This window comes from Cygnus atratus, chromosome 5 (genome assembly GCF_013377495.2).
Source record: "Cygnus atratus isolate AKBS03 ecotype Queensland, Australia chromosome 5, CAtr_DNAZoo_HiC_assembly, whole genome shotgun sequence".
Lineage (NCBI taxonomy): Eukaryota > Metazoa > Chordata > Aves > Anseriformes > Anatidae > Cygnus > Cygnus atratus.
This window is the reverse complement of record NC_066366.1, coordinates 35,474,746-35,496,448: the sequence shown is the minus strand read 5'-3', so window position 1 is coordinate 35,496,448 and position 21,703 is coordinate 35,474,746. Positions and strand designations below refer to the sequence as shown.

General features: G+C 55.3%; 1 protein-coding gene across 1 annotated transcript in view; it reads left to right on the top strand.

Moving 5' to 3' along the window:
- Positions 1–661: 661 nt before the first annotated feature.
- The window catches only part of MYRF (myelin regulatory factor), a 64,240-nt gene continuing 43,198 nt past the window's right edge, over positions 662–21,703 (top strand). Inside the window, exon 1 of the mRNA XM_050711298.1 lies at positions 662–762. Within this exon, the coding sequence (XP_050567255.1) occupies positions 717–762 (46 nt within the window). The 5' untranslated portion in view covers positions 662–716. The remainder of the gene's footprint in view (positions 763–21,703) is intronic.

Below are 21,703 nucleotides of genomic sequence, written 5' to 3'. Positions count from 1 at the left end.
GCAGCTTGTGCCCGAAGATGGGGGGATGTGAGTGTGTGTGCCCAGGAACAAGGGCTGTGGGGTAACAGAGAATAACAATTGTCTTAATGGAAAGAGGGAGAGAGAAGAAAAAAGGGCTGTTGAGCTCTTTCTTTCCATCCCTGAAATAATAGACCCATTACTCTCCCCAAACCTCAGCCCCCCTCCCCTCCCCAGAGAAGAATTGGTCACTGCACAGCTGTGGGAGCGAGAAAAATATATTTATATATGTAAGAGAATCTGCCCTTCTGAATTGGTTTGTGGGGACGGACAAAACCTCATTGTGCGCTTTATCTGCCCAGAAGAGAATGGTCCCACAGTCTGCGCCTGGCAGGGGCCCGGCGTTTGGTTAACTGCGCTCGGACAACTGTGACTTCATTTACGCCCCGCGCCCCGACTCCGCTCGCCGGCCGCCCCCCGGCCGCCGTGGGGCCGCCTCCGGGCTGCGCTGCCCGCCGGGGCCGCCAGGGGGGCGGCGGGCGGCGGAGGCGGAGCGGGACCGGGGCCGGGACCGGGGCCGGAGGGAGGGAGGCGGAGCGCGGCGCCGCAGCCCCGAGCCCGAGCCCGGGCCGGCCGGTGGGCAGCGGCGGCCGCGCTGGGCGCCGGCGGCTCCGGGAGCCCTGCGGAGCGCTGCGGAGCGGCCCCGGGGGATGCCCCGCGGCGGACAGTAGCCCGGCCGCCCGGTGCATGGCACAGCTATGGAGGTGGTGGACGAGACGGAGGCTCTGCAGCGCTTCTTTGAAGGTAAGCGGAGCCCCGGGACAGGTCCAAACCGCCTGGGCAGCTCCCGGCCCGGGTCGCATCCTCCGGGCCCCGCGGAGCCGCCCCGGGGCTGGCAGCGCTGCGCTCTCCACCCGCTGCCCCGCGGGGACCGTCCCCGTGCCTGGGGCCGGGCTCCTGGCAGCCACTTCGGCGTAGGGGTCGCGGCTCCTGGACGCCCCCGGCTCGCCTCGGGGCCGAGTTTCTGCCCACTCGTGTTCCCCACGCACTGCGGCCGCCGGGACGGGCTCCCCGCTGCGAGCTTCAGCGGGGACGTCGCCCGTCTTCGGCAGCCGTCGGGGGGGCTGGCAGAGGACCCCGCAACAACCGGTGCCTCAACCGGTGTCTGCAGGGCTCTGCTGTTCGCCCGCAGCCCGGACCCGGTCACAGAGCGCAGCCTCCTTCATGTGAGTGCGAACTGGAGGCAGCTTTTACCAAAGCCCGGGGTGGAAAAGCGATTGCTAAGAGAATTTGTCAAGCAGGGGTGAGATGTGGTTGCTTGCGGCAGCTGGGGAGTCCGTAGGGCTGAACCGTGCCGCTGGGGAGGCGCTGGGACCCTCATGCCCTTTCTTGTCCCTCCCTTGGCTCAGCGCAGCTTCTCTCTGGGCCGGTTTTGTTGGCACGTTCCTCTCTTCCTGGTTGACCCTCGTTGCTTCTCTTCCCCGCTCGCTCGCTTTGTTTCTCTCTTTCTGGCGCTGCGCCCCACGCCGCGTGCCCCTTGTTGTCTGGTGGGCCCGTTCCCAGGTGGACGTTTCGGTTGTGTGGGCTGTGGGCCTGTCGAGGGGCGACAACACACCCGTCCCAGCGAGGCTTTGTTGCGTCCACAGGTCCCGGCGCTGGTGGCAGCACGGCCTGTGGCTCAGCCCGTGGTTGGCAGAGAGCTGTCTGCGTGCGCGGGTCAGGTCTGGAGCGTGGGACTCCCCCGGGGGTCCTTGTGCTGTGCTTTGGCTGCAGGGGCGCTGGGCAGTGTGCTGCCTGCTGCGCTGCGCTCGCTTCGCTCCGCCGCTGTGGGAGCACCACAGCCCCTCCGTTTTTCTGGCTGGCCGGAGGACTGGGCCCGTGGAGGAAGAGGAAGGTGCACCACAAGCAGAAGATGCTCTCAGGAGAGGCTGGGACCGAGCCGAGGCTTGAGCTGCTTACCTCTCGCTTTCCCCTCTCCTAGTGTCTGTGCGATGCCTCAGTAACGCGTCCCCTCAGAGGCCGAAGCATCCCCTCTTTGTTCCAGCCGTGGTTCTGGGTTCCTGGGAGCGACAGGATTAGCGAGGACGGAAGCCTCGCCACGCGCGTTCTTATCATGTGCTCCCAGCCTGTTTTCTCCTCAGCTTTCAGGGGGCTCGTTTTGTTTTGGGGTTTCCACTGGGACCAAGCTCCTAACCCTGCCCACCCACCTGCTGTCCTCGGCGCACTGTGCGCCTCCCCAGCACCCCACGCAGCCCTCGCTCAGCACCCCAACATTATCTACAGGCGTTAGGCTTCAGCCATTTGCCTCTTGTTTTTGCTTGTAAAAGTGGAATCTCGTTCTCTCCCAGAGCATCTTTTCTTAGGCTGGAGGGCTTCTTTCTTTTTCTGTCTATCTGACTTCCTTTCCAGGTGGTCTAGGTGACCCTGCTTCAGCAGGAAGGTTGGACGAGATGGCCTCAGGAGGTCCCTGCCAGCCTCAACTATCCTGGGACTCTTCTCTTTCTCTTTCCTTCTTTCTCTTTGCTATATTTGTCTTTCTCTCTTTGATTTTCTCCTTCTTTCTGTCGTTCTAGTTCTCTTTCTTTCTCTTTCTCCTTCTTGAACCAAAAGCATCTTGCCTATGTAAAAACAGAGAGTGAGGGAAACCAGGGCTGAAGGAGATTTCTCCATCTTTGCTATTCGCTTACTCGTGTGACTTCCTTTGAAGAACTTCTCTGAGCATAGCTTTTTCGCAGAGCCCAGCGTGGCTCCTTACTTCCTTTGGTGGTGCTGTTAAAGAGCGGCTGTTACGACACGGTGCTTGAGAGCGAGAAGGGAAACGGAGAAAGTTTGAGCACGAAGGGTTGCTGTTCAGTTGATGCAGCGAGGTGAGGGAGTGAGACTCTTTCCTCTTGTGCGTGCTTCCAGTAGCGGTGCTCCGAAGGAGTCAGCGGCCAAACTGACCCTGTTATTTGGAAGTGAAAGGCAGCGCCTGAAATGGCCAGTTCTGCAGCGCAGAGTTGGATTTGCCCTGGAATCTCGGTGTGCAGGAGGATTAATAGTTCCTGGATGCGTAATATAACGATGAACAATGGACCTGTTAGAGTTTATTAATTTATGGGGCTAAATTCATTAGTGGAACCAGCTTCCTCACTATCCTGTAACTTCTTCAAAGGTGTGTGCTGTCCCCCTTCCTGCAGGGAACATGTGTTCAAACTGCAGTTTTCTTTTATAGTGAAATCTTTTTTCTTCTCACAGATCACCTTCTCTCAAGTGGAGATTTCATGCTAAAGGCTCTTCTTCCTGTACACTGAAAGCCCTGAAATAATTAGGGAATTCCCTTTCATTTGCCTGAAGCTGGCTTGCACAATACCTGAGTCGGCTGCAGGCAACCCTACCATATTTAAGAGTAATCCTTTAGTGCTTGAGCAGCGCTCGGTATTTCAAAGTGTCAGACAAGGATTAACTGGTCTCTCGCAGACTTTTGGGGAGTGGGGGCTGTGCTCGCCCGAGGTGCGGCAGAGAGCTGGTGTCTGCCGAGGGCAAATCCTGGCGCGTGGCTGCGGCCACGGTGCCGTGGGTCCTGGCTGCAGAGCAGGGCTTGTCTTGGGGAGCAGACACACCCGAGATCTGGGGTCCTGACTCAGGTCTTCTCAGCTGCAAGGGACGGGCCCTGATTTTCATAAAGTGGGCTCTGGGCATCTGCTGGGGCAGGGTATCCTTATTTCCCTGGAGCGTAGTTGTCCGCTCTGTGACAGTGAGATCTGAGACTTGCAAGGATGGGGAAGTAGAAGAATGATGTGAACTGTCTAGGACTTTGCTCTGATGTTGGGAAAGGACTAGGAGGAAGTGTGCGCAGCCTTGGAGGGGGGAGGTGGATTGGACCCAGGTTCATGCCCTCCCGGGGATGAAGATGCTGTGGGTGCCACCGCTGGCAGCGTGGCCTCAGCGTCCTCCAGCTGGGCCTGGGGTCACTGCTGCCCTGGCTTGGTACTGCAGCTGGCGAGGAGAGCTGCGGGCAGGCGGCTGGGAGGGCTTCGAGGAGAGAGCGTGGGATGCTGGGGGTTCTGGCAACGGAGGTAAAGGAGCTCAGTTTGGTCTTTCCATAGTATTGGGAGTGTTTATCCAGAGCGCTTGTATTTTGTATCAAAGGAAAAGTAGGGAGTTGAAAGTGTCTGACCCTTGGCTGGCATCCTGCTAGAAACCTTACCTTCCTCCCTGCCTACCACTCGCGTAAGGGAAACAGTTACGACAGAGCTCAGCTATTCGGGATCCCTCTCTCTCTCGGCTAATTTATGAGATAAGAGGTTGTTAAAGAATGTATATCGGGAAAGATGTGCAGAGCTGGGCTTGGGGGGCAGGGGAGTGGGCGGTTTGACAGATGGCTGCACGGCGATAGGGCAAGAGATGGAGAAAGAATAGCGAACGCAAAAAGTTTAGAGGATTTTGAGTTGAACTCTAGTTGGGAAAGACAGTAAAAAGGAAGGGGCTGGATTTTCAATGAGAGCCGTGAAACCCAGCAGATTTATCTTGGTCCTCACGATGTTTTGCTGTGCACGAGTGGCTGGAGCAGTTGGAAGCGGGGCGGCTGTGTGTCCGTGTGCCCCTGCGCGCAAGGCGCTGCGCTTGCTGCTGGGGCGGTTGCGGGAGCCTCCCGGCTCGGGGGGAGCAGGCGAGCGCCGGGTGGTTTATCAGTGAGGCAGCAAGTGTGTTTGTATTAGTGAATGTTTTCACCCGTAGGAGTGCTTGCATATGTGTGTTAATGGTATTGGTTCCTTTCTTGGTGATTTTTATTGTGTATTATGGAGCACTTTCCACGTGTGCATAGGAAATGGTGCCCTGCAGGAGATCAGGGCCATCACCCCGTCTTCCCTGGGTGCAGAGAGGAAATGAGGGGGCTGAGGCAGAGAGCTGAACCCAGGACTTGTGGGTTCGCATCCCGTCCACCGTGCTGTGTCATGAGGGCTGTGTCTGCGTGCTGCTTGGGTGTGCTGCACACCTGCACGGGGATCTGCTGATGGACAGGAACCAGCAGAGGACTCCACCGGTGAAGCTTTTGCCAATGTGAAACTGCAAAGTGGTGAGCTCGAGGGACGAGGAATCGTTCTTTCTTCTTCAGAGCTGGCCAAACGGTGGGGGGAAAGAGTCCCTGAGCTGGAGGGGCTCTGGCTGCCGGCAGTGCTGGTGACCCCCGCTGTGAGTTACAGCTCACCAGGGGCTGCTGAGCACATGGCGACCTTGTTTCTGCCGGGGGACAAACCTTGGAGGAGTGCACAAAAGAGTTGTAGAGAAAGAAGGGGCTGCTTTGGAGGCTTCCTGGCTGCTTAGGAGTGCAGAGGGGAGACTGGTGGTCTCTTGTGGCTGAGAACAGTGGTAGCAGTAGGGACAGAAGCCTGCCATGGGCCAGGACGGCCATCCCCACGTGCATTTTTTGACACCAGGTCTTGATGTAGCGATGTAACTACAGAGGATCAGAGTGGCTCCTTTGAGTTACAGAGTGGAATGGCTTTTTGTGAGCTGGGTTTCATGTTCACTGTTCAGCCTCTGCCTGTCCAGCTGCTGTCTGCCCTTGCATCCCTGAGTGCATCCTGGAGCTCTGGCGCTGCGCTGGAGAGAGGCTGACCTGTAGTGCTTGTGCAGAGCTCTTTGGCCTTACAGGAGTGAGGGGAAGCACTGGTGAAAGGCCGCGGAGAATCACAGGCTCCACACAAAAAGCACAGCGTGGTCTTTGCTGTGTGTTGCTCCAGGTGCTCCGTGCCGAGACCCGGCTCTCGGGAGGGTTGGCCGGGGAAGTGGTGGCTTTGCAGTGTGACCATCTCTCTGGGGCCGGGCTGGCGCAGCGGGGAAGGTAAGAGGCTTTGTGCACAGCCCTTTGTTGAGCAGAGTTAGCCCGTAACAGAGTGGTCCTGGGGAACCTGGTACAGCACAAACACATGACCATCCCTCCTGGTAATCCCCTCACAGGCCCAAATCCCAGAGTGCAGCAGCAGCCTCCGAGCCTCCTCCCTGGCCCTCCCACTCTTCCCTGGGGGAATAGAAAAACCAGCAGGCAGCAGCCCTGGGACCTGGACAAGCTGAGCTAGGCAGCATAATGACAGAGGGGGAGAGCAGGGACACGGCGGGAGCTTGACATCTGCTCTCACCATGCTCAGGATGCGCTGGATCCGAGCAGGTAACTGCACAGATCCCTCCTTACCTTCCACAGCTCCACTTTCTTTCCTCTCTGCCCTCTCCATCTCTTTTTCCAGCATGATTTATTTGCTGGACCTCCCATCTCTGCCCTCCATCTCCAGCTTCCCCTGCCTGACCAGCCTGGTGTCCGCATCTGCTCAGCACGTGTCCTGAACGAGGGCAGGTAACGTGAGGCTGCTGGGGAGCATGGCTCCATCCCAGGCCCTGCCCAGAGGAGGGAGGAAGAGAGGAGAGAAAAGCTTTCCCCTGAGCTCATCAGCAGCCCTCTGCAGCTCTGGGAGGTGTTCCTGGGCAGAGCGAGCTGCTACCTCCATCTCGGCAGGGCCAGCAGCAGGAGGTCCCGAGAGCCTTCAGCCAAAGCACTTGTCCTCTTCTGCTTCTTAGAGCAAGGCTAGTGCCTCCAGAGTGTGCTGGCGCTTCTCTGGGGGCAGCCCTCACTCCTCAGCTTCCCCAAAGCTCCTGGGGGAAAAGGATGGGGTACATCCAGATGGAGAGAGGCCAGGGAGCTGCTGGTAGGAGGGCGGGTCCCTGAGGATGTCTGATAAGGGGTGGGTTGTGATTCAGACAGCGATGTGTGCCCACGCCCGCGGAGGCTCCATGGGGTAGGCGAGAGGTACTTTGTCCACGCTCTGGTTAATGTGTCCTCCACAGGCTGGCATCCTGCGAGCCATGGCTGGACAGGGACCAGGCAGGGCTTGGGAGGAGAGGAGGTGGCAGCGAGAGGGGCCATTGGGGAAGATGAAGGGAGGCGCGTGGAGGTGTGACCGGGCTGGTGGAAACGGGCATGCTGGTGACTCAGAGCTGACCTGGGCTGCTCCCGGGCTGGGATTGCACAAGGGCTGCTGCGGGAGGGAGATGCCCGACAGGAGTGGTAGGACAGGGGGGTCCGGCTGGACTGAGGGAAAAGCGCAGCTGTAGGTCCTTCCGTATCCCTTCGTATGAGGGCAGGCACTGCAAGGTGCTGGCACTGACCCCATCAAGCCTGTTGTGAAATGAAGGTACCGGCCCTGCCCTGTGAGCTGAAGGGGCAGGCGGCCGCAGCGCTGGTCTGGACCTGGCACACTGGGCTCAACGGGTGGCTGGGGCCAGGAGCCTTGTGGAGAGGTGTTTCTTCATTTGGTGCTGTGCCCTGGAGCACAGACGTGATCTCTCCTTTCCTTGGTGCTGCCCTTTCGTAGAGGTGTTTGCAGGGGGAGCGTTTTTCTGGTGGGATGTCAGTGAGCTGGGAGTCCTATGGGCACAGACATGAGTGCGAGAAGGCAGCAGTGGAAGCGAGTGGCTTGGTCTTTTGGAGAGCAGATGTGGATGTGGAAGCTCTCATGTGGCTTTGGGGGGCACAAGGGTTAGGACTATTGATGTGAGTAGGATCTAAGGGTGTGGATCCTGTCCAGGAGGTTAAAACCAGCTTCCCCCTAAGGTACAAAGCAGGAGCTGGTGCTTGAGAATCATTCACTGAGCTTAACCTGGGATGTGTGCTGGCATCTGTCCTGTGGTATCTCGCAGAGAGGCCCAAGGGACTGTAAGTCTGGAGGAGGAAAGCTTTCATGCACAACCAGCACCACAACTTCTCCAAAAGCCCCCCCATTGCCCATCCATGTTTTTTGTGTCTGGACCCCATGAAGAGCAGGGGCACTTTGGCTTCTTCACTGGGATCAAGGCTGCTTGCAAGGTAAGGAGGCAAAGCAGATTTAGTGACCTGGAAACATTCACTTGGAAGTGTAGAGCATCTCAGCAGCTTCCTGATGTACTCTGGGGGCTGAGGAGAGATGATGAAAGCCCCTGTGGAGCCCTGGAGCCTCCTCTTTGGCCTCTTGTGACCAGCGACCCGCCAGCTGCACAGAGCTGTAGGCGAGGCAGGGTTTCTCTCTGCTCTCTCTCACTTTTCTGCTAGAGCAAAGCGTTTGCTGGGGCGGGCTGTCTGGGGCCGGACTCATCCCAGTTGCTGTGTTGCTGGCTGCAAGGACCCTGGGACGGAGCGGCCGCTGGGTTAGCGCTGCGGAGAGCTGGGCACTGCCCAGACGTACATCCCTACCCAAGTGGTTGTGGCCTCTTCTTGTTTTCTGCTTCCACACCACTTTCTACCCTGCTGTCACTCTCAGCCCATGGTCATTTAGTGAGAAATAAAACCAGAAGAGGCCTCTTAAAGATGGAAGTGAGATGGGACCCTGCTGCACTTGTCCTGCTCTGCTCTGCGGCCTTGTGGCTGGGGTGAGAGTGAAACACTCCTTGGAGCTGGGAGCTGTGCCAGGATGGTGCAAGGCTGTGTGACCTACGGACCCCTGGCGCGCAGCAGTGCTGTTGGAGTCTGCCTGTCCTTGGTGCCACCCTCACAGGGTCCCAGGCCATGGCTTGGTGTCCCCACGGTGCACCTCTGCCTGGGATTTCCCTGCTCGGGGTGGTGTTGCTGTGGCAGAGCTCACTGGGTAACCCCTTTGCCTCTCTCCAGTGGTATTACTGGTAGGGGCTTGGACTTTGCACTCTCCGATAAGCTAAATGTGTCTGAGGAATGATTAACTAGCATGTGCGTTGCCAGAGGACAGGGGAGCAGCTGTGACTGGAGACACAAACAGGAAGGGGCTCGTGGCTCTTGGGCCCAAGCTGGTGCTTGCTGGGTGCCTCTCCTGTGCGCCCGCTCAGGGGCCAGCATCCTGCAGGAGAGAGATCCTGCACCGTGACACCTTGGGCTTTTCCAGAGCTCGGGGTAGACAGAGAGAGATGAGCTTGTCAGATCAGCAAGGGGGGTGCAGAGCCCATGGAGGAGACCGTTGTGCGTGGGGAGAAGGGGTGCTCCTAGATGTAGGGGGGTGGGTTGCTTTGGACACCGTGCTTGGCTACCTGTTGGCTCCCGCATCGGGTCTCATGGATAAAACCTCTTGCTCCTCCTGACCGGCATGCTTTGGCAAACCCTTGCACATCTAGCATGCCTTCCTTCTAGCATGCCCCAGGGCATGTTCAAGGCATGTTTGAATGAAAGGCTTCCTTCCCGAGGGAAAGTGCAACGTGATACTCAGGGTCCGCACTAATCTCCCTGAACTTTGTCTGTTTTGATGTGACTACAGAAAATGGTGAAAGGGAGGTCTAGGAGTAGGGCCGCGGGGCTGGAGAGAGTGGCAAAGCAGAGATACCAGACCTGTTGGGGAATGAGAGCAAACACTCGCTGGCTTTGCTGGGGAGGAGGGCTGGTTGGAAGGGCCAAGACCGGAGTTTTAAATAGCTTTAGTGTTGGGATTTGAGGGCAGAGGCTAGGGAGAACCAGGGGGAAGAGGTCTTGGTGTGGTGCTGCACGGCTGTGATCATAACCCCTGACGTGTCCAGGGCTAGGGCTTGTGTGCAGAGCTGCAGGCAGGGGTGGAAGCCATTCCCTCTGGTGCTGCATCATTGCTTCTCTCTCACACCCCAGTTGCTGTGATGGGCTTAGTGGAAGGAGAGCTGGCGTCAGTCTGCAGTGGTTAAGGTTTTCCTAGCCTCTCTAGGCTGCATAAACTTTTCCTTTTTTCCCCACTCTTCCCCTTCCCCATCTCTCATCCCTTTTGCTCTATCAAATCCTCTTTTCTTCTGCTGCTCTCATTATTCATTTGCAGTGTATTGAAGGAGATGTACTGAATTATGCCCTAAGTAGTCACAAACCGCATCACTGGGAAGAGCAAAACAAGTGGGGCTGTGATTGCAAACCAGTGCATAGTGTGAATAGAGACTGAACAGGCTAGCTGAAGCAGTGTGGGAAGGGACCAGAAGTAAATAAGGAGCTGATAGGCACATGCAGTGCCAACAGCCATGGTCTAGCCTTTAATGTCTCTGATTTTTATAAAAGGGTGATGAAAGCAGTTTTTGCTGGGACCGAATTTTTCTTCTGTAGGGTCTCCTTATCACCCTAACATTGCAGTGGTGTATTGCCTCCTGAGACTTGGAGTGCCAAACAGGTCTGATTTCCTTCTCCAAAGAGAAGATGGTAATACTTGATGGGGAGGAGATGATGCAGAAGGTGTGGGGTGGGCATGGGACAGGATCTGGGGAAGACACAGGCAGGGTTCCCCAAAGAGTTGGAAGCCTAGGTCCTATAAGCTGTCTGTCTGTCTGTTTTAATGACAAGGACTGTAGGGCATGCAGAGCTGCTCTTGCTTGCAGCTTTGAGGAGTGAACGTTGCATAAAGAGAGCATAAAACTTAATTTGGAACATGTAGATTCACTTATTTTGTATGCCTGACAATATTTATTAATAAACAGCTATCATTTATAACTTTTAGTCCGTTGTGCGGATTACAGCTAACTGCTGGAAATCCAGATAAACAGGAAACCAAACAATTTATCAGTGAGCTTGATCTTGGCTTATCTCTTCTGTTATGACAAGCAATGGTTATGGACATTGATTCAATAAAGCACTAAAAAGCGCGCTTTGACTTTATTGGAAATGAAACACCTGCTTAAAGTAAAGCAAAAGCCTAAGAAGGGCATTATAAGGGCCATCAAGCCATTTCACAGTTGGCTGCTTGCTGACAATATGATCCATGCTCAGCTCAGTGTAAGAGCAGAAACAGTCCTTTTCCTGATGAGATCCCATCTGAATCGAAACCTGAGGTCAGTGGGGAGTTCTGGGTGGGCAGCAGGAGAGCATCTGTCCATCTCCCCTGTTTTAGTTCAACCCTCATGAGGGGTTGTTGGGATGGACAGCTGGGTGGTGATGAGTTTTCACATGCAGCATAGTGGAAAACATAGAGGGGAAAGAGGGGTGATAAGTGATGTTTCAAAACTAATTTCATTGTTGGCATTGTGGGGCCCGAAGGGACACCAGATAGACCAATGCGGGACCTGCAGACAGGGCTTCTTGTCCCAGAATGAAACGTTCAGCTGCTGGAGGTTGTGCAGGGGCTTGAGAGGGGAAACTGGTCAAAAGTCAATGCAGTCTAACAGGATGCTCTTCTGGAACATCAGGGCAGGGACCTTTTCTGCTCCTCTGCTTTCAGACATGGACACTATGTCCCTGTTATACCCAGGAGGCATCTGTGGTTGAAACATCATGGATGATCACTGATAGATGTTTGTACTGAACTTTTACAGGTTTTTTATGTGACTTTTCAGCGCAGTTCTCTTAATTTAGCCAAGGCACAAATAAGTTGGTGATTGTACCACTGGGCTGTCCAGAACCTGCAGTGTTTCACCCAAGCCAAGTTTAGCTTTGAAAGAGATGAGGATGGTACCAGTGACAGTGAGCCGTGATGGTTTTAAAGCCTGGTACCAGACACCACAAATGCTTGCCCCCCCTGCTGCAGAGCAGTGCCTCACTAGGCACTCACGGTGCTTTTTACTAGCAGAGGTCTGGCCCCTCATACACAGGCTGGCGTGCTTTCAGTTGGCTCTCTGAGGGGGAGTGGTAGTGAGGTTTTATTTAGCTTTTTATGTCAGCCCCCTTCTCTGCAGTTTGGGAAACTAAACCACACAGAGTGAGTGTTGAGAGCTAGATAGGAACAGGATGGAGAAAGTTGGTCGGATGTGTCCCTGTTTTGTGTTTTGAGCTGGCGATGGCCAGCCAGTGAACAATTCACGTTAGCAAATGGGAAGGGGACATGAGCTTCAGGAACGCGGGCTGCTCCCGGATGATGGTCACTGAAGGAAACATGTGGAGCTCTCTCTTTCGGCAGGGCTGAAGCCCAACTTCTGTAGAATTTGTGCTTTGGCTGACTTGTTGTTTAAAGGGGTCAGGGTGTTGGTTGTTGGTTTTTGTCAATACAGGAGAGCAGTGTTAAATCTCGTTTTGCTGTTCTGCAATGTCATGGGACTGTTAATAAATCCAGCAGCCTCGTGTCAGCGAGCCTCTGGGAAGTTCGAGGTGCTTGCCCTCAGCGCTGGCTGCATAGCAGCTCTTCAGGCTGGTGGTGAGAGGTAGGCTCTGCCCTCAAGTTGTGATGGTCTGGGTGGAAGGATGAGCCTCCCCACCTACAGAGGCAGCTGAGGACTGCCTGGGGTAAAGTGACCTCTTGCCTCTGTTCTTAGCGCTGCTTGCTCCTCTTTCCTTGCTGATTTCATAAGGCCCAGGTAGTGGCAGCATCTTCTGATGAAATTACCTTCTGGAATTACCTTTCTTAAAATAACGAGGCTTAACTGAGTTTCAGGCCAAAGAGGACCATCAGGTCTTCTAGCCTGACCCATGCAACAGCCTTGAGCAGCGCAACCTCCAGATAAAGCAGTGAAAGAACAATGGGATGGTTGTTTTTGCTGCCAATAAGAATTTACCCATGAGATTGACCTTCACATCCTAGCCTTGCTGGGAGAACTGTGGGACTTCTCATCATGTGTGTTTGTGGGTTTGTGTTTTATCTGTTAAAAAACAAAACAAACAAATAAATAAAAATATAGCTGTAGTTGGGGGCTTTTACAGGAAAGAATACATCCCACTGGACTATGCAAAATAGCCTTTGCCCTTGGCTCAGCCCTGGGAGTCTGCCTGGGCTGAGGACTTCTCTGGGGGACACTGAGTCAAAGAGACTTAGCACACACCATCAGATATTCATTTGTAGTAACCTTTAAAAACCTGCATCGGCGTAGTCCCCGCGAAGATTTGAGAGGTGAGTGATCTTGGGAACTGCCTTCTCCCATTGTGAGCAGAGACGTCATGGGGTCTGACGCTTTGTGAGCCAGTACTGTAAAAACAACCTATGGAGATTGCTGTGCTCGCTCGGTGGGTGCGGACAGTCCAGGGAAAGAGACATCTTGTTTCTCGCCTCCAGCACGGCGGCAGGCGTGCGGGAGCAGCGGTACCTTGGACAGCAGTTGCTGTCCCCGCACGGCTCATGGCCCTCCTGCTGCGGCGAGCAGGACAGGGACGGATGACACGGGGGGGCAGCAGGACGGTCAGCCTCTCCGGGATGAAGGCATCCCACTTCCAGTCTGCAGGTGCAGCTGGGTGGAAGGGCGCCGGGGAGTTCCCTGAGCACTGAGAGGGCGGCATATCATGCCAAATGTCCCGTTTAATTCAGCTCTCGACCTAAAGCAAAAGCGCTGACATACACAACTGGTGATGTGGTATTGCTCTTTCCTAGTGTGTGAAGGGACTGCTAGAGGAGACCCAGGAACCTGCAAAAGGGGAAAGGGGCATTTTGTTTAGTGACAGAGCCCAGCGCGCAGTGAGCCCCCCAAGGAAGCACAGAAGTTCACTGGTGGGGTAGGGCCTGGCTGTGGGTTACACCAGTGCTGTTCCAAAGGTGTGTTGGGGTCTGTCACAAAAGAAAGGAGAGTAGGGTAATAAAGCAAAGTGGCTGTGCTGCCGTGGGGGTGGCTGGGTGGCTGACTCTCATCGCTCGTGTTCTTGACTCAGCTTCCCCCCCAGAACTGGTCACAGCCACCACCGCAGCCGTTCCAGCCTCTTCTGTCACCTTTCAATCGTAGCTCCTGCTGCTGTTCACAGACAGCGAGGAGTTGTCCTGCAGCCCTTGGAGGGATCTCAGCTCTGTGGTAGATTTTAGCACTTCTCTTGTGAGGTGAAGGAATGTTTTTGTCACTTGTGTGGCAGCTTCCAGGCAAGCTCCCGTCACAGCTGGCAACTGGCAGAAAGCCTTCAGGCAAGGGACGAGCCCCGCGCGCTGTGCTGGCGCTGGGGGCAGCGAGACGAAGTCAGCGCACTCTGCTCCCCTTGCATGGACAGTTTGTGAGTTTGGGAATTGCAGTAACGTGCTTTGAATGAATTTAGCCAACAGTAGTCCCTTGGCAGGACTGGTGAGCTACAGTGGGGATAAGGAAATAGGAAAATATTTTCCAAATTGTTCCTGTAGAGCAGAAAATCCAAAATTAACCTGTAATCACTAAGTTACCTCTGAAACCTTTTACCCAGTGACGTGAGGAACCTGAAGGACAGTCAGTGAGCAGGCCATGGTGGTGGCCTTCTGTGCTGAGCAAGGTTGGTCTTGTCTCCTTGAACTTCTTATGTGTCTGCTGAGAAGCTTTCTGCTGCCTCTCTGCAGTGTGGGATTCAGGGCTCTGTGGGCCCTACAAGTAGAAGGGGCCTCTACGATGTCTGAGAAGTATAATTGCTCCTAGAGCACCTCTTTGAGGGTAGTTTTTGACAGGTCCCAAGATGGTGACCAGTAATGTTAGGATTCTGTACTGCAGTCGTGCACGAGGGCTTCGGGCCTGCTGTGGCTGCGCTCTGCAGGCACGGAGGAGCAGATGGGCCTCGACCCATGGGTTTCACCCCTCGTGGAGAGCTGCTCTTCTGTGCTAGGAACAACATCTTGTTTCGTGGCTGACACTGTCAAATCTCACACGCGAGCTGCCATATCCTCTCTGTGAAGCTGCAACTCGCTCCCAGCAGACTGCTTTCTCCAAATGTGAGCTCCTGTATGTGGGGACCCAACCACCACCGCTCGGCCTCCCGGCAACAAATAGGCCAGGCGGGGACCTGCTTTTGTAAAGCTTCTTATATGCATCCCTGGCAGTATTACTTCAACCTTTTCCAAAACCTGTGCAATATTTCCATATCCTCCTCTGCACCGAGCAGGCTGTGTACTCCAGCCATGGTGTGCAGAAAGCCAGGACCATTTCTCCTGTGTCTGCTCGATGGCCCACTTGTGCGCAGGGAACTCTGCAGTCACCGCCATAGATGCCATGTCATGTCAAGGGCTCGTGTGGCTGTGGTTAGTCCTAAATACTGGAGCCTTTCTATTAGGAATTTTTTTTATGTGTTTCCCAGCCTGTATGTGCTGCATTCAAGTGGTGATTCAGGACGCTTTGTAAGAATGAATATATATATTTTTTCCTTTTTGTTGCTATCCCACCAGTCAGCGTGCCACCGTCAAACTTTGCCAGGCGGAGATCAGCAATAAGAAATGCTGAATGGCTTTGGTGCTGGTACTAGTCCTGGGGAGCCCTGACAGTAACTACACTGCTCTTTGATGTCTTGATATAAGCAGCAGTACTTTAGCTCTGTCAATGATGCAGCGTTTGATCTCTCTTGTGTTCTCCCTGCCAGTTCCATGCAGGGGAAGTTGCTAATCAGGATGTTGTTTGGCATTAAGTGAAATGCACTGCAGAAATTCAAGACTGTAGACGCTCAGGGCAGGGACTTGAACGGACAGCCCTGGTCCCAGCAGCCCCAGAGCATGTTGTTACAGTCACCTCCCTAACAGGTGTCTGCAACAACCTCGAGATGCTACTGGTACCACAAGCACAGAGCGGAAAGACAAAAAGCATGTTTTGCAGGAAGCCTGGGCTTTTTGCACCATTGCTGATGATGTCAGCTGAAGAGCTGTGGTTCTGCCCAACTGAAGCTGTGTCCCTCATTTTTTGGAAAGCAAAGCAAGATGCACCTGGGGAAAAATAATTCCAGAGATACTGCCAGGGAGAGAGGCAGCCTTCCTTCCTGCTGCTGGTTGTGACAGATGCTGGGGTGGCAATGGAAGGTGATAGTGAGGGGATTGCTGTGCACAGGCTGGAGACAGTCGCAGGAGACAGATAATGTCAGGTTGGTGGCGGTCGAGACCGGAGGAGTTGGTGTGCGAGCAGTTGTGGCTAGGAGATAGTGAATGGCCCAGCTGTGAGATCCTTGTGCTATTTAGGCACTGGCAGTGAATGGAGATAAGAAAGGGAGCATTCAGGTCAGGCTTCGAGGAGAGCAGCCAGACTTTGAGTGTGGGCCTGTGGCATTGTCTCCCAAATGGAAGAGATGAAAGTCCAGACGCACGGCGCGGAGCCCCGCAGGGCAAGCTGGGAGTGAGTGACCTTGTGCTGGCCTGGACAGAAGGCTCTAAGAGTTTTGTTAATCTGTTGATCTAATGACTCACGCGATTTGTGTGATTTGCCTTCCCTCGTAACTTGACTCTGTCACAGCACTGGCAGCAGGCTGCCTGGTTCGCCTGGGACCTGCTTTTCCCAGCAGGTGCTGCGACACGGGAGCTGCGTGTGAACTCTGCTCTTGGGGCAGGAGCTGGGTGAGCAGCGCTGGGCAGCAGCCGCTGTTGCTGCCGCTTGGCCTCCATGCTGAGGACAGGAGGGATGGCTCCCAGAGGTCTGCCCAGGTTGAGGTGCCAGGAGAGGGCTCTTGGTTTGGTTCCCAGGTCCCTGACCTTCCCCGTGCATCTCTTCTGCACTCATTACTTGGTGGGGACCTCTCACCTGCTGTTGTCCGCCCCTTGCAGCCCAGGCCATGTTGCCATGACGTTCGTCTCACAGTTCTGCTGCTTTGGGTACATCTTGCCCTCCTCTCAGTGCCGGAATTTGCCTCCACTTGTCTTCTGCGTGGACACTGCTCGTTCTGTGCATTGAGAGCCCATGGAACCGTTCTGCCTCCAGGCACACGTGCAGCCAGTGCCTCCCAACAGGCTGACCTCCTCATCCTCCAGTCTGTGTGAATACTTCTGCGCTGCCCACCCCACCCCACGTCCTCCAGCAGCATGCCAGGCACCTTCCCTCTCCTCGCTTGCACTGCTCCGGACAACGTGCTGCTTTGAAGTGAGACCCAGAACACACAGAGAGCCTGCAGGGTGGATGGGATCCAAGCGGCATGTTCCGTATCTGATTTGTATTGTCTGGTAACTGCTAAATCCCTGGTGCAGGAGCTATGTTCCAGTGCAGGAGAAAGCTCACAGTTAGTCAGAAAATGCAAACAGCAAATAAAATAAAATTAAAATAAAATTAAAACAAAACAAAACAAAAACAACATTCAGTCTGAAAGCCTATAAGGAAATAGCCAGTATGGCAATAATCTCTAAGTTTTTTTTCTAAATAACCATTTTAATTGAGCCTTTTTTTAAAAATTATTATTGGCTAGAGAAGTTTAGTTTAGCTCAGGAAAAGGCAAAGTATGAAGGTGACTGAGCTAGTCCATGAATGTCTTGCTGAAAAGTAGCTTTCTTAGAGCAGAAGGCTCTTTAGTAGGTAAGGGTATGGAGATACATCATGCAAACTGAGACAAGGAAAAAAGGGTGCAGGTTTATTAGTGTCTCTCCTTCCTCAGGAGATGAATTGATCTTTTGAAGCCTAATTCAGGACTGCATCTGTCCAAAGGATGCGTCCAGTGCAGCGAGAAGTTCTGGGTTTGATGGGGGACACTGAGTAAAATTCTGTGGACTCGGGGATATAAGTCTGTATTGTCTTAAGATGGATGAAGTCAGAGAAATAGTGCTTACAGTGTCCTTCAGTCCATCCCTCCATCAAAAGCACAAGGAGGGCAAGAACTCACAAGCACGGCACATCAGCTCATGAACCAGTCCTGAGCCGGAGCCAAGTGGCAGAGCAGGAAGATTCACACTGGGCAACCCCACCATTGCTCTCTAGGGCAGCGTGCACCCGTGGCAGTACCTACAAACACCCTGTTCATACTCCGTGGCTGCCAAGCAAGACTTGGAATGCTGAAGCAGGATGCGTTGAATCTTCTTTCCTTCTTGGGGAAAGAAATGACTGCCCTGAACCTGTCTGCCCAACTGGTCTGCTTCTTTTGGTCGTGCTGCTCTGCTCTTGGATCCTGGGAAGTGGTATTGGGTCTTGGGAGGTTTGTGCCACCAGTGAAGCAGAGGTGAATGAGGACTTCCTGAAGTGATGGTAGGGGAAACCAGTGATAAAAGAAGCTCTTGGTGCCCTTTGTGGTGTTTGCAGGAGTATTTCTGGAGCAAATGCTATTGCCATGCAGTGCCAAGAGCAAATGCTGCACAGTTGCGTGTCCCAGCAGTGTGAGAAGGAAGATCTCAATGACCCGATGCTCCTGTTTGTGAAAGATTGGTTGCACAAAAGCAGTGATGGCCCTCCCCAATCCCTGGCAGAAGTCCCATCTGGATAAAGAGCTCTGCCTTCGTACACTCAGCCTCCTCTGGAGGCTGTCCAGGCTGGACAGGAGGGACCTTGTTGCCTCCCAGCTAGAAGGGAGGAACGAGACGTCTGATCTGGACATGGTGTTCCTGGCGATGCTTGGCTGCCTGTAGGTTTGTATTCTGTTGCTGTTTGATTGTTCAGCTTCACGCCCAAGGATTGTTTTGTGCTGGGGGGCTTCCAGGGGAAGCAGCGCAGTTCCAAGTCCTGAGTCTCCTGTGCAGGTCTTCACAACGGGGCTGAAAGTGGGCCCCAGTGTGGCTCCCGGGCCACTGAGTTTCCCCAAAGCCTTTCCAGGAGCCCGGCAGTGTCAGTGGCCCAGCAGCGAGGTCAGTGTCTGGGGCTGTGTCCCTGGGACGCTCTGCCTGGCAGTAGCAGGGCAGTGACATTGCACAGACACCTTCTGCCAGTCTTGTCAAATCCCTTTGCCTCCCTGACTTTTATTTCCTTTCCCAGTCACTGCCGACCTGGGGCAGTGGGTCATAGTCTCTGCTTAATATCAATATGTAGCTGGCAATTCTTTTTTTTTTTTTTTTTTTTTATGTATTGCCAATATGTTCAGATAATAATTCTCATTGAAGAGAGTTTACACTGACAGGGAGGAGAGCTGAGTCAGGCCTTCACGGACATCACCTGACAGAAGCTCCTGTCCCCAAAACTTGCAATCTATGTATAGCCAGTGGCCGAGAGGAGCAGCACAGCTGGGGTTTCTGTGCCAGAGCGGAAGCTTTGGCTTAGAGGTCTCCTTTTTTCTGCCCTGTCCTTCACCTGAGGCTGGCCAAGCAGAGCGGCCATGTGGCCAGTGTGCCGTAACCCTAGCCAGAGCAGGGCTTCAGGAGGGCGCGCGGTGCTGCTCGGCCTTGGGGCGGTCAGCCAGCAGCACGGAGGAGCCTCAGCGAAGGCATCCAGAGGCTGAAGGCCTCTCCCCATTCCATCTTCTTCCTGGGGCAGGGAACGGAGGTGCGAGGGTCACGGAGCCGGCCTCACATGGCGGTGCCCCTGTTTCAGCTCGATTGTGGGAGCCGCCAGCGCGCTCAGATGGAGTGGCCTTCTCTGGTCCTGCTGTCCTCCCTCCCAGCCCTCCAGCACCCTCAGCCTGGGGAGGGAGATAAAGGCGTTATCTTCTGCCTCTGGTTCTCCAAACAAACAGGGCAATGTGCCCCCCTGGGCAGGCACCTTGGACCCGCCAAATGGCGACGCTTGTGTGGGTGCTGCTGTTTCTGCCATCTTAGTGCATGAATTGACAAGCAGGGCATTGACGGCAGCGGGGACACACACAAACGCTCCACTGTGTCCCCTCTCACACCTTCCCCTCCTCCTCCTCGGCCCTGATGCCCGGAGGACAATGGCTCTATCCAAGCCAAGGTTCACAGCTGGCAAGGGCGGAGGAGAGGCCAGGACCAGGGTGGGGAGCCGGAAGGAGAAGGGACTTGGGTCCGGAGGGATAGTGGCTCTGAGAGGGAACGGACAAGGAGAGATGGGAGCTGGGGAAATTTGGGAGGGCCTGGAAGAGGGAGAAGGTGCTGACAGGTGTCTGGTGGAGAGGCCAGAAGGAAGGTGGGAGGAGGAAGAAGAGGGTTCAGGAGGGAGGATGGGGCTCACTCACCTCTTCTGTATGGAGCCACTTGCCTTTTTCTGCAAGGCTCCTTGAGGGACATGCCCTTGCCCTGCCGTTGTGTAGCGTGATGCTTTTCTTTGCCTCCTCTTCTGCCTTGGGATGTCTCACTACACACCTTGTCTTCCCCAGGGCCTGGGAGAGAGGGCATTATCTCTATCTGTATACCTGTACAGGCTTCATATACTGGCTCGTATCACCTCCCTACTAGGAGGTCAGGAGTAGCAACAGGTATGGGAGGAAGGGTTGCTGTGGGCCTGAGACAGGACATGTTAAACACTTAGGGACAGTTCCTGGCTTATCCGAAGGCACTTTTGTAAGATCTATTCTGCGCATGTAAGCTAAAGAGATGTGGGCCTGTGTGAGAGCAGAGGGGGGCTTTCCAGGCAATGTGGGGATGCTGCTGGTGATGCTGCTGCTGCCTCAGCATTGGGCTGCAGTCCAGTGATGGTTTGGTTGCACCTTGTAATCTGGGAGGTTTGCCACTGTCTCGCCGTTCAGCCCAGTTGTTGCTCCAGGGTCCTTCTGGCCACTGCAGACCCTACAGCTCTTTCTTGGAATCTGGGGCGTTGGCTAAACCCCACCTCTGTATCAGTGCGGATGCAGGAGCCTCCCCATTGCTTCAGGAGGGCAGGTGATGTCCTTGGCGGTGGGCTGACAACGTGATGTCCCTGGGAGGAGATGTGGGGTAGCGGCTGTACTTCTGCATCGACTGAGGCAGTGCTGCCCTTCGTGGTGGGAAGGGGCATGCACTGGGTTTGTGTGTGCCAGAGGAGGGTGTCTTAACTCAGCTGGAGCCACTTGGTGATGGCACGTTGGGGTGAGTAACCAGCTGGCACAGGTCAGCTCCATCACTCTTGGATCAAGTGAAGGTCCCCAAAGTCATGGAGCTGTGTGGGTTGGCACCACATAAATGTTGCCCCTACTGGCAGCCTGTGCAGACCCCAGCAGGCTGTCCTGGAGGGGCTGAAGGGGAGCCATGTGTCAGGAGGGGCTCACCCCGGGGGGAGCCGCACTGCAGGTCGGGGAGGGGGCCCTGGGGGCCCTTTCTGTGCTGTGGGCAGCAGAGGCTTCGCTCTGGGGTGGTCCTGAAAGCTCTTTAGGGGAGATGGGGGAGAGGTCTGGCTTGGCGTCCCACTCGGGTTACAGGAGCCACTTCTGCTGGGAGTGACTGGTTATCGTTACAGTCAGGTAATAAAGAGCATTAATTAAGGAGGAATGCTGGGCCGGTATCTGGGGGGAGGCGAGGGCTGCGGGGTCGCGTTCCCTCCTGCTGAAGGGGATGTGTCCCCCCTCCGCACCCTCTGGGCAGCTCTGGGTTGGGAGCATGGCAGGAGGGGGAGTTCATCCCGCTGTCCCTTCAGCAAGGCGTGCGCTGTCCCCAGCTGGCCGCTGTGTCACCCAGGTCTCTGGGCAGGGACAGAACTCCATCATGGCCTCCCGCCCCTGTCTGTGTCTCATCCCAGGGCAGTGCAGGCACAGGGAGATGCCATTCCCTGCGAGAGTGGGCCAGAGCTGTTGTGCTGGGCAGAGCCGGCTGGAAGGAGCGGATCTGAAGCCAAGCGCTGGCCCCACAGCTCCCCGGGCTTAGGCGGTGTTTGGTTAGCGAGCCGTGGCCTGGATTCCTCGTGCTCGCGGCCCGGCCGGCAGCCAATCCTCCAGGGCTGAAGGATAAACACAGGAGGAAGGTGAAGGGGGTGCAGAGCGGCGTGGGGCCCCGGGAATGTGCCGATGCGGCAGCCCAGCCTGCCGATTGCACAACCTGGGGGGAACATGGTTGGGCCACGCGCCTCGCTGCGGCACTGACCGTCTGAGCATGGTGTGCCGCTGCTGAGCTTGTGAGTGATGCTGTGCTGAATCGGGCAATGCCTCGCAGCTGGGAGCAGTGCCCGGCAGCATTTGTCCTGCTCAGCCTGGTGTGCTCCTGAGGCTCGGCGCCTGTTCCAACGCATGCTGGAGACCACAGGTATTTGCCCCCCTCCTGGCCATGGGGTCAGGGCTTGGCCTCCACAGCTCCTTGGGAGCTCCTTGTCCTGTCTGGAGTGAGTGCACAGCAGCACTACAGCCCTGACGTCTGCGGCACTTCAGAAGTGTCTGGGGAAACAGGCAGACCTTCAGTGCAGGCGTGGCGGAGGCCGTCGCAGGTACCTTTCCTGAGCCTTTCTGTTT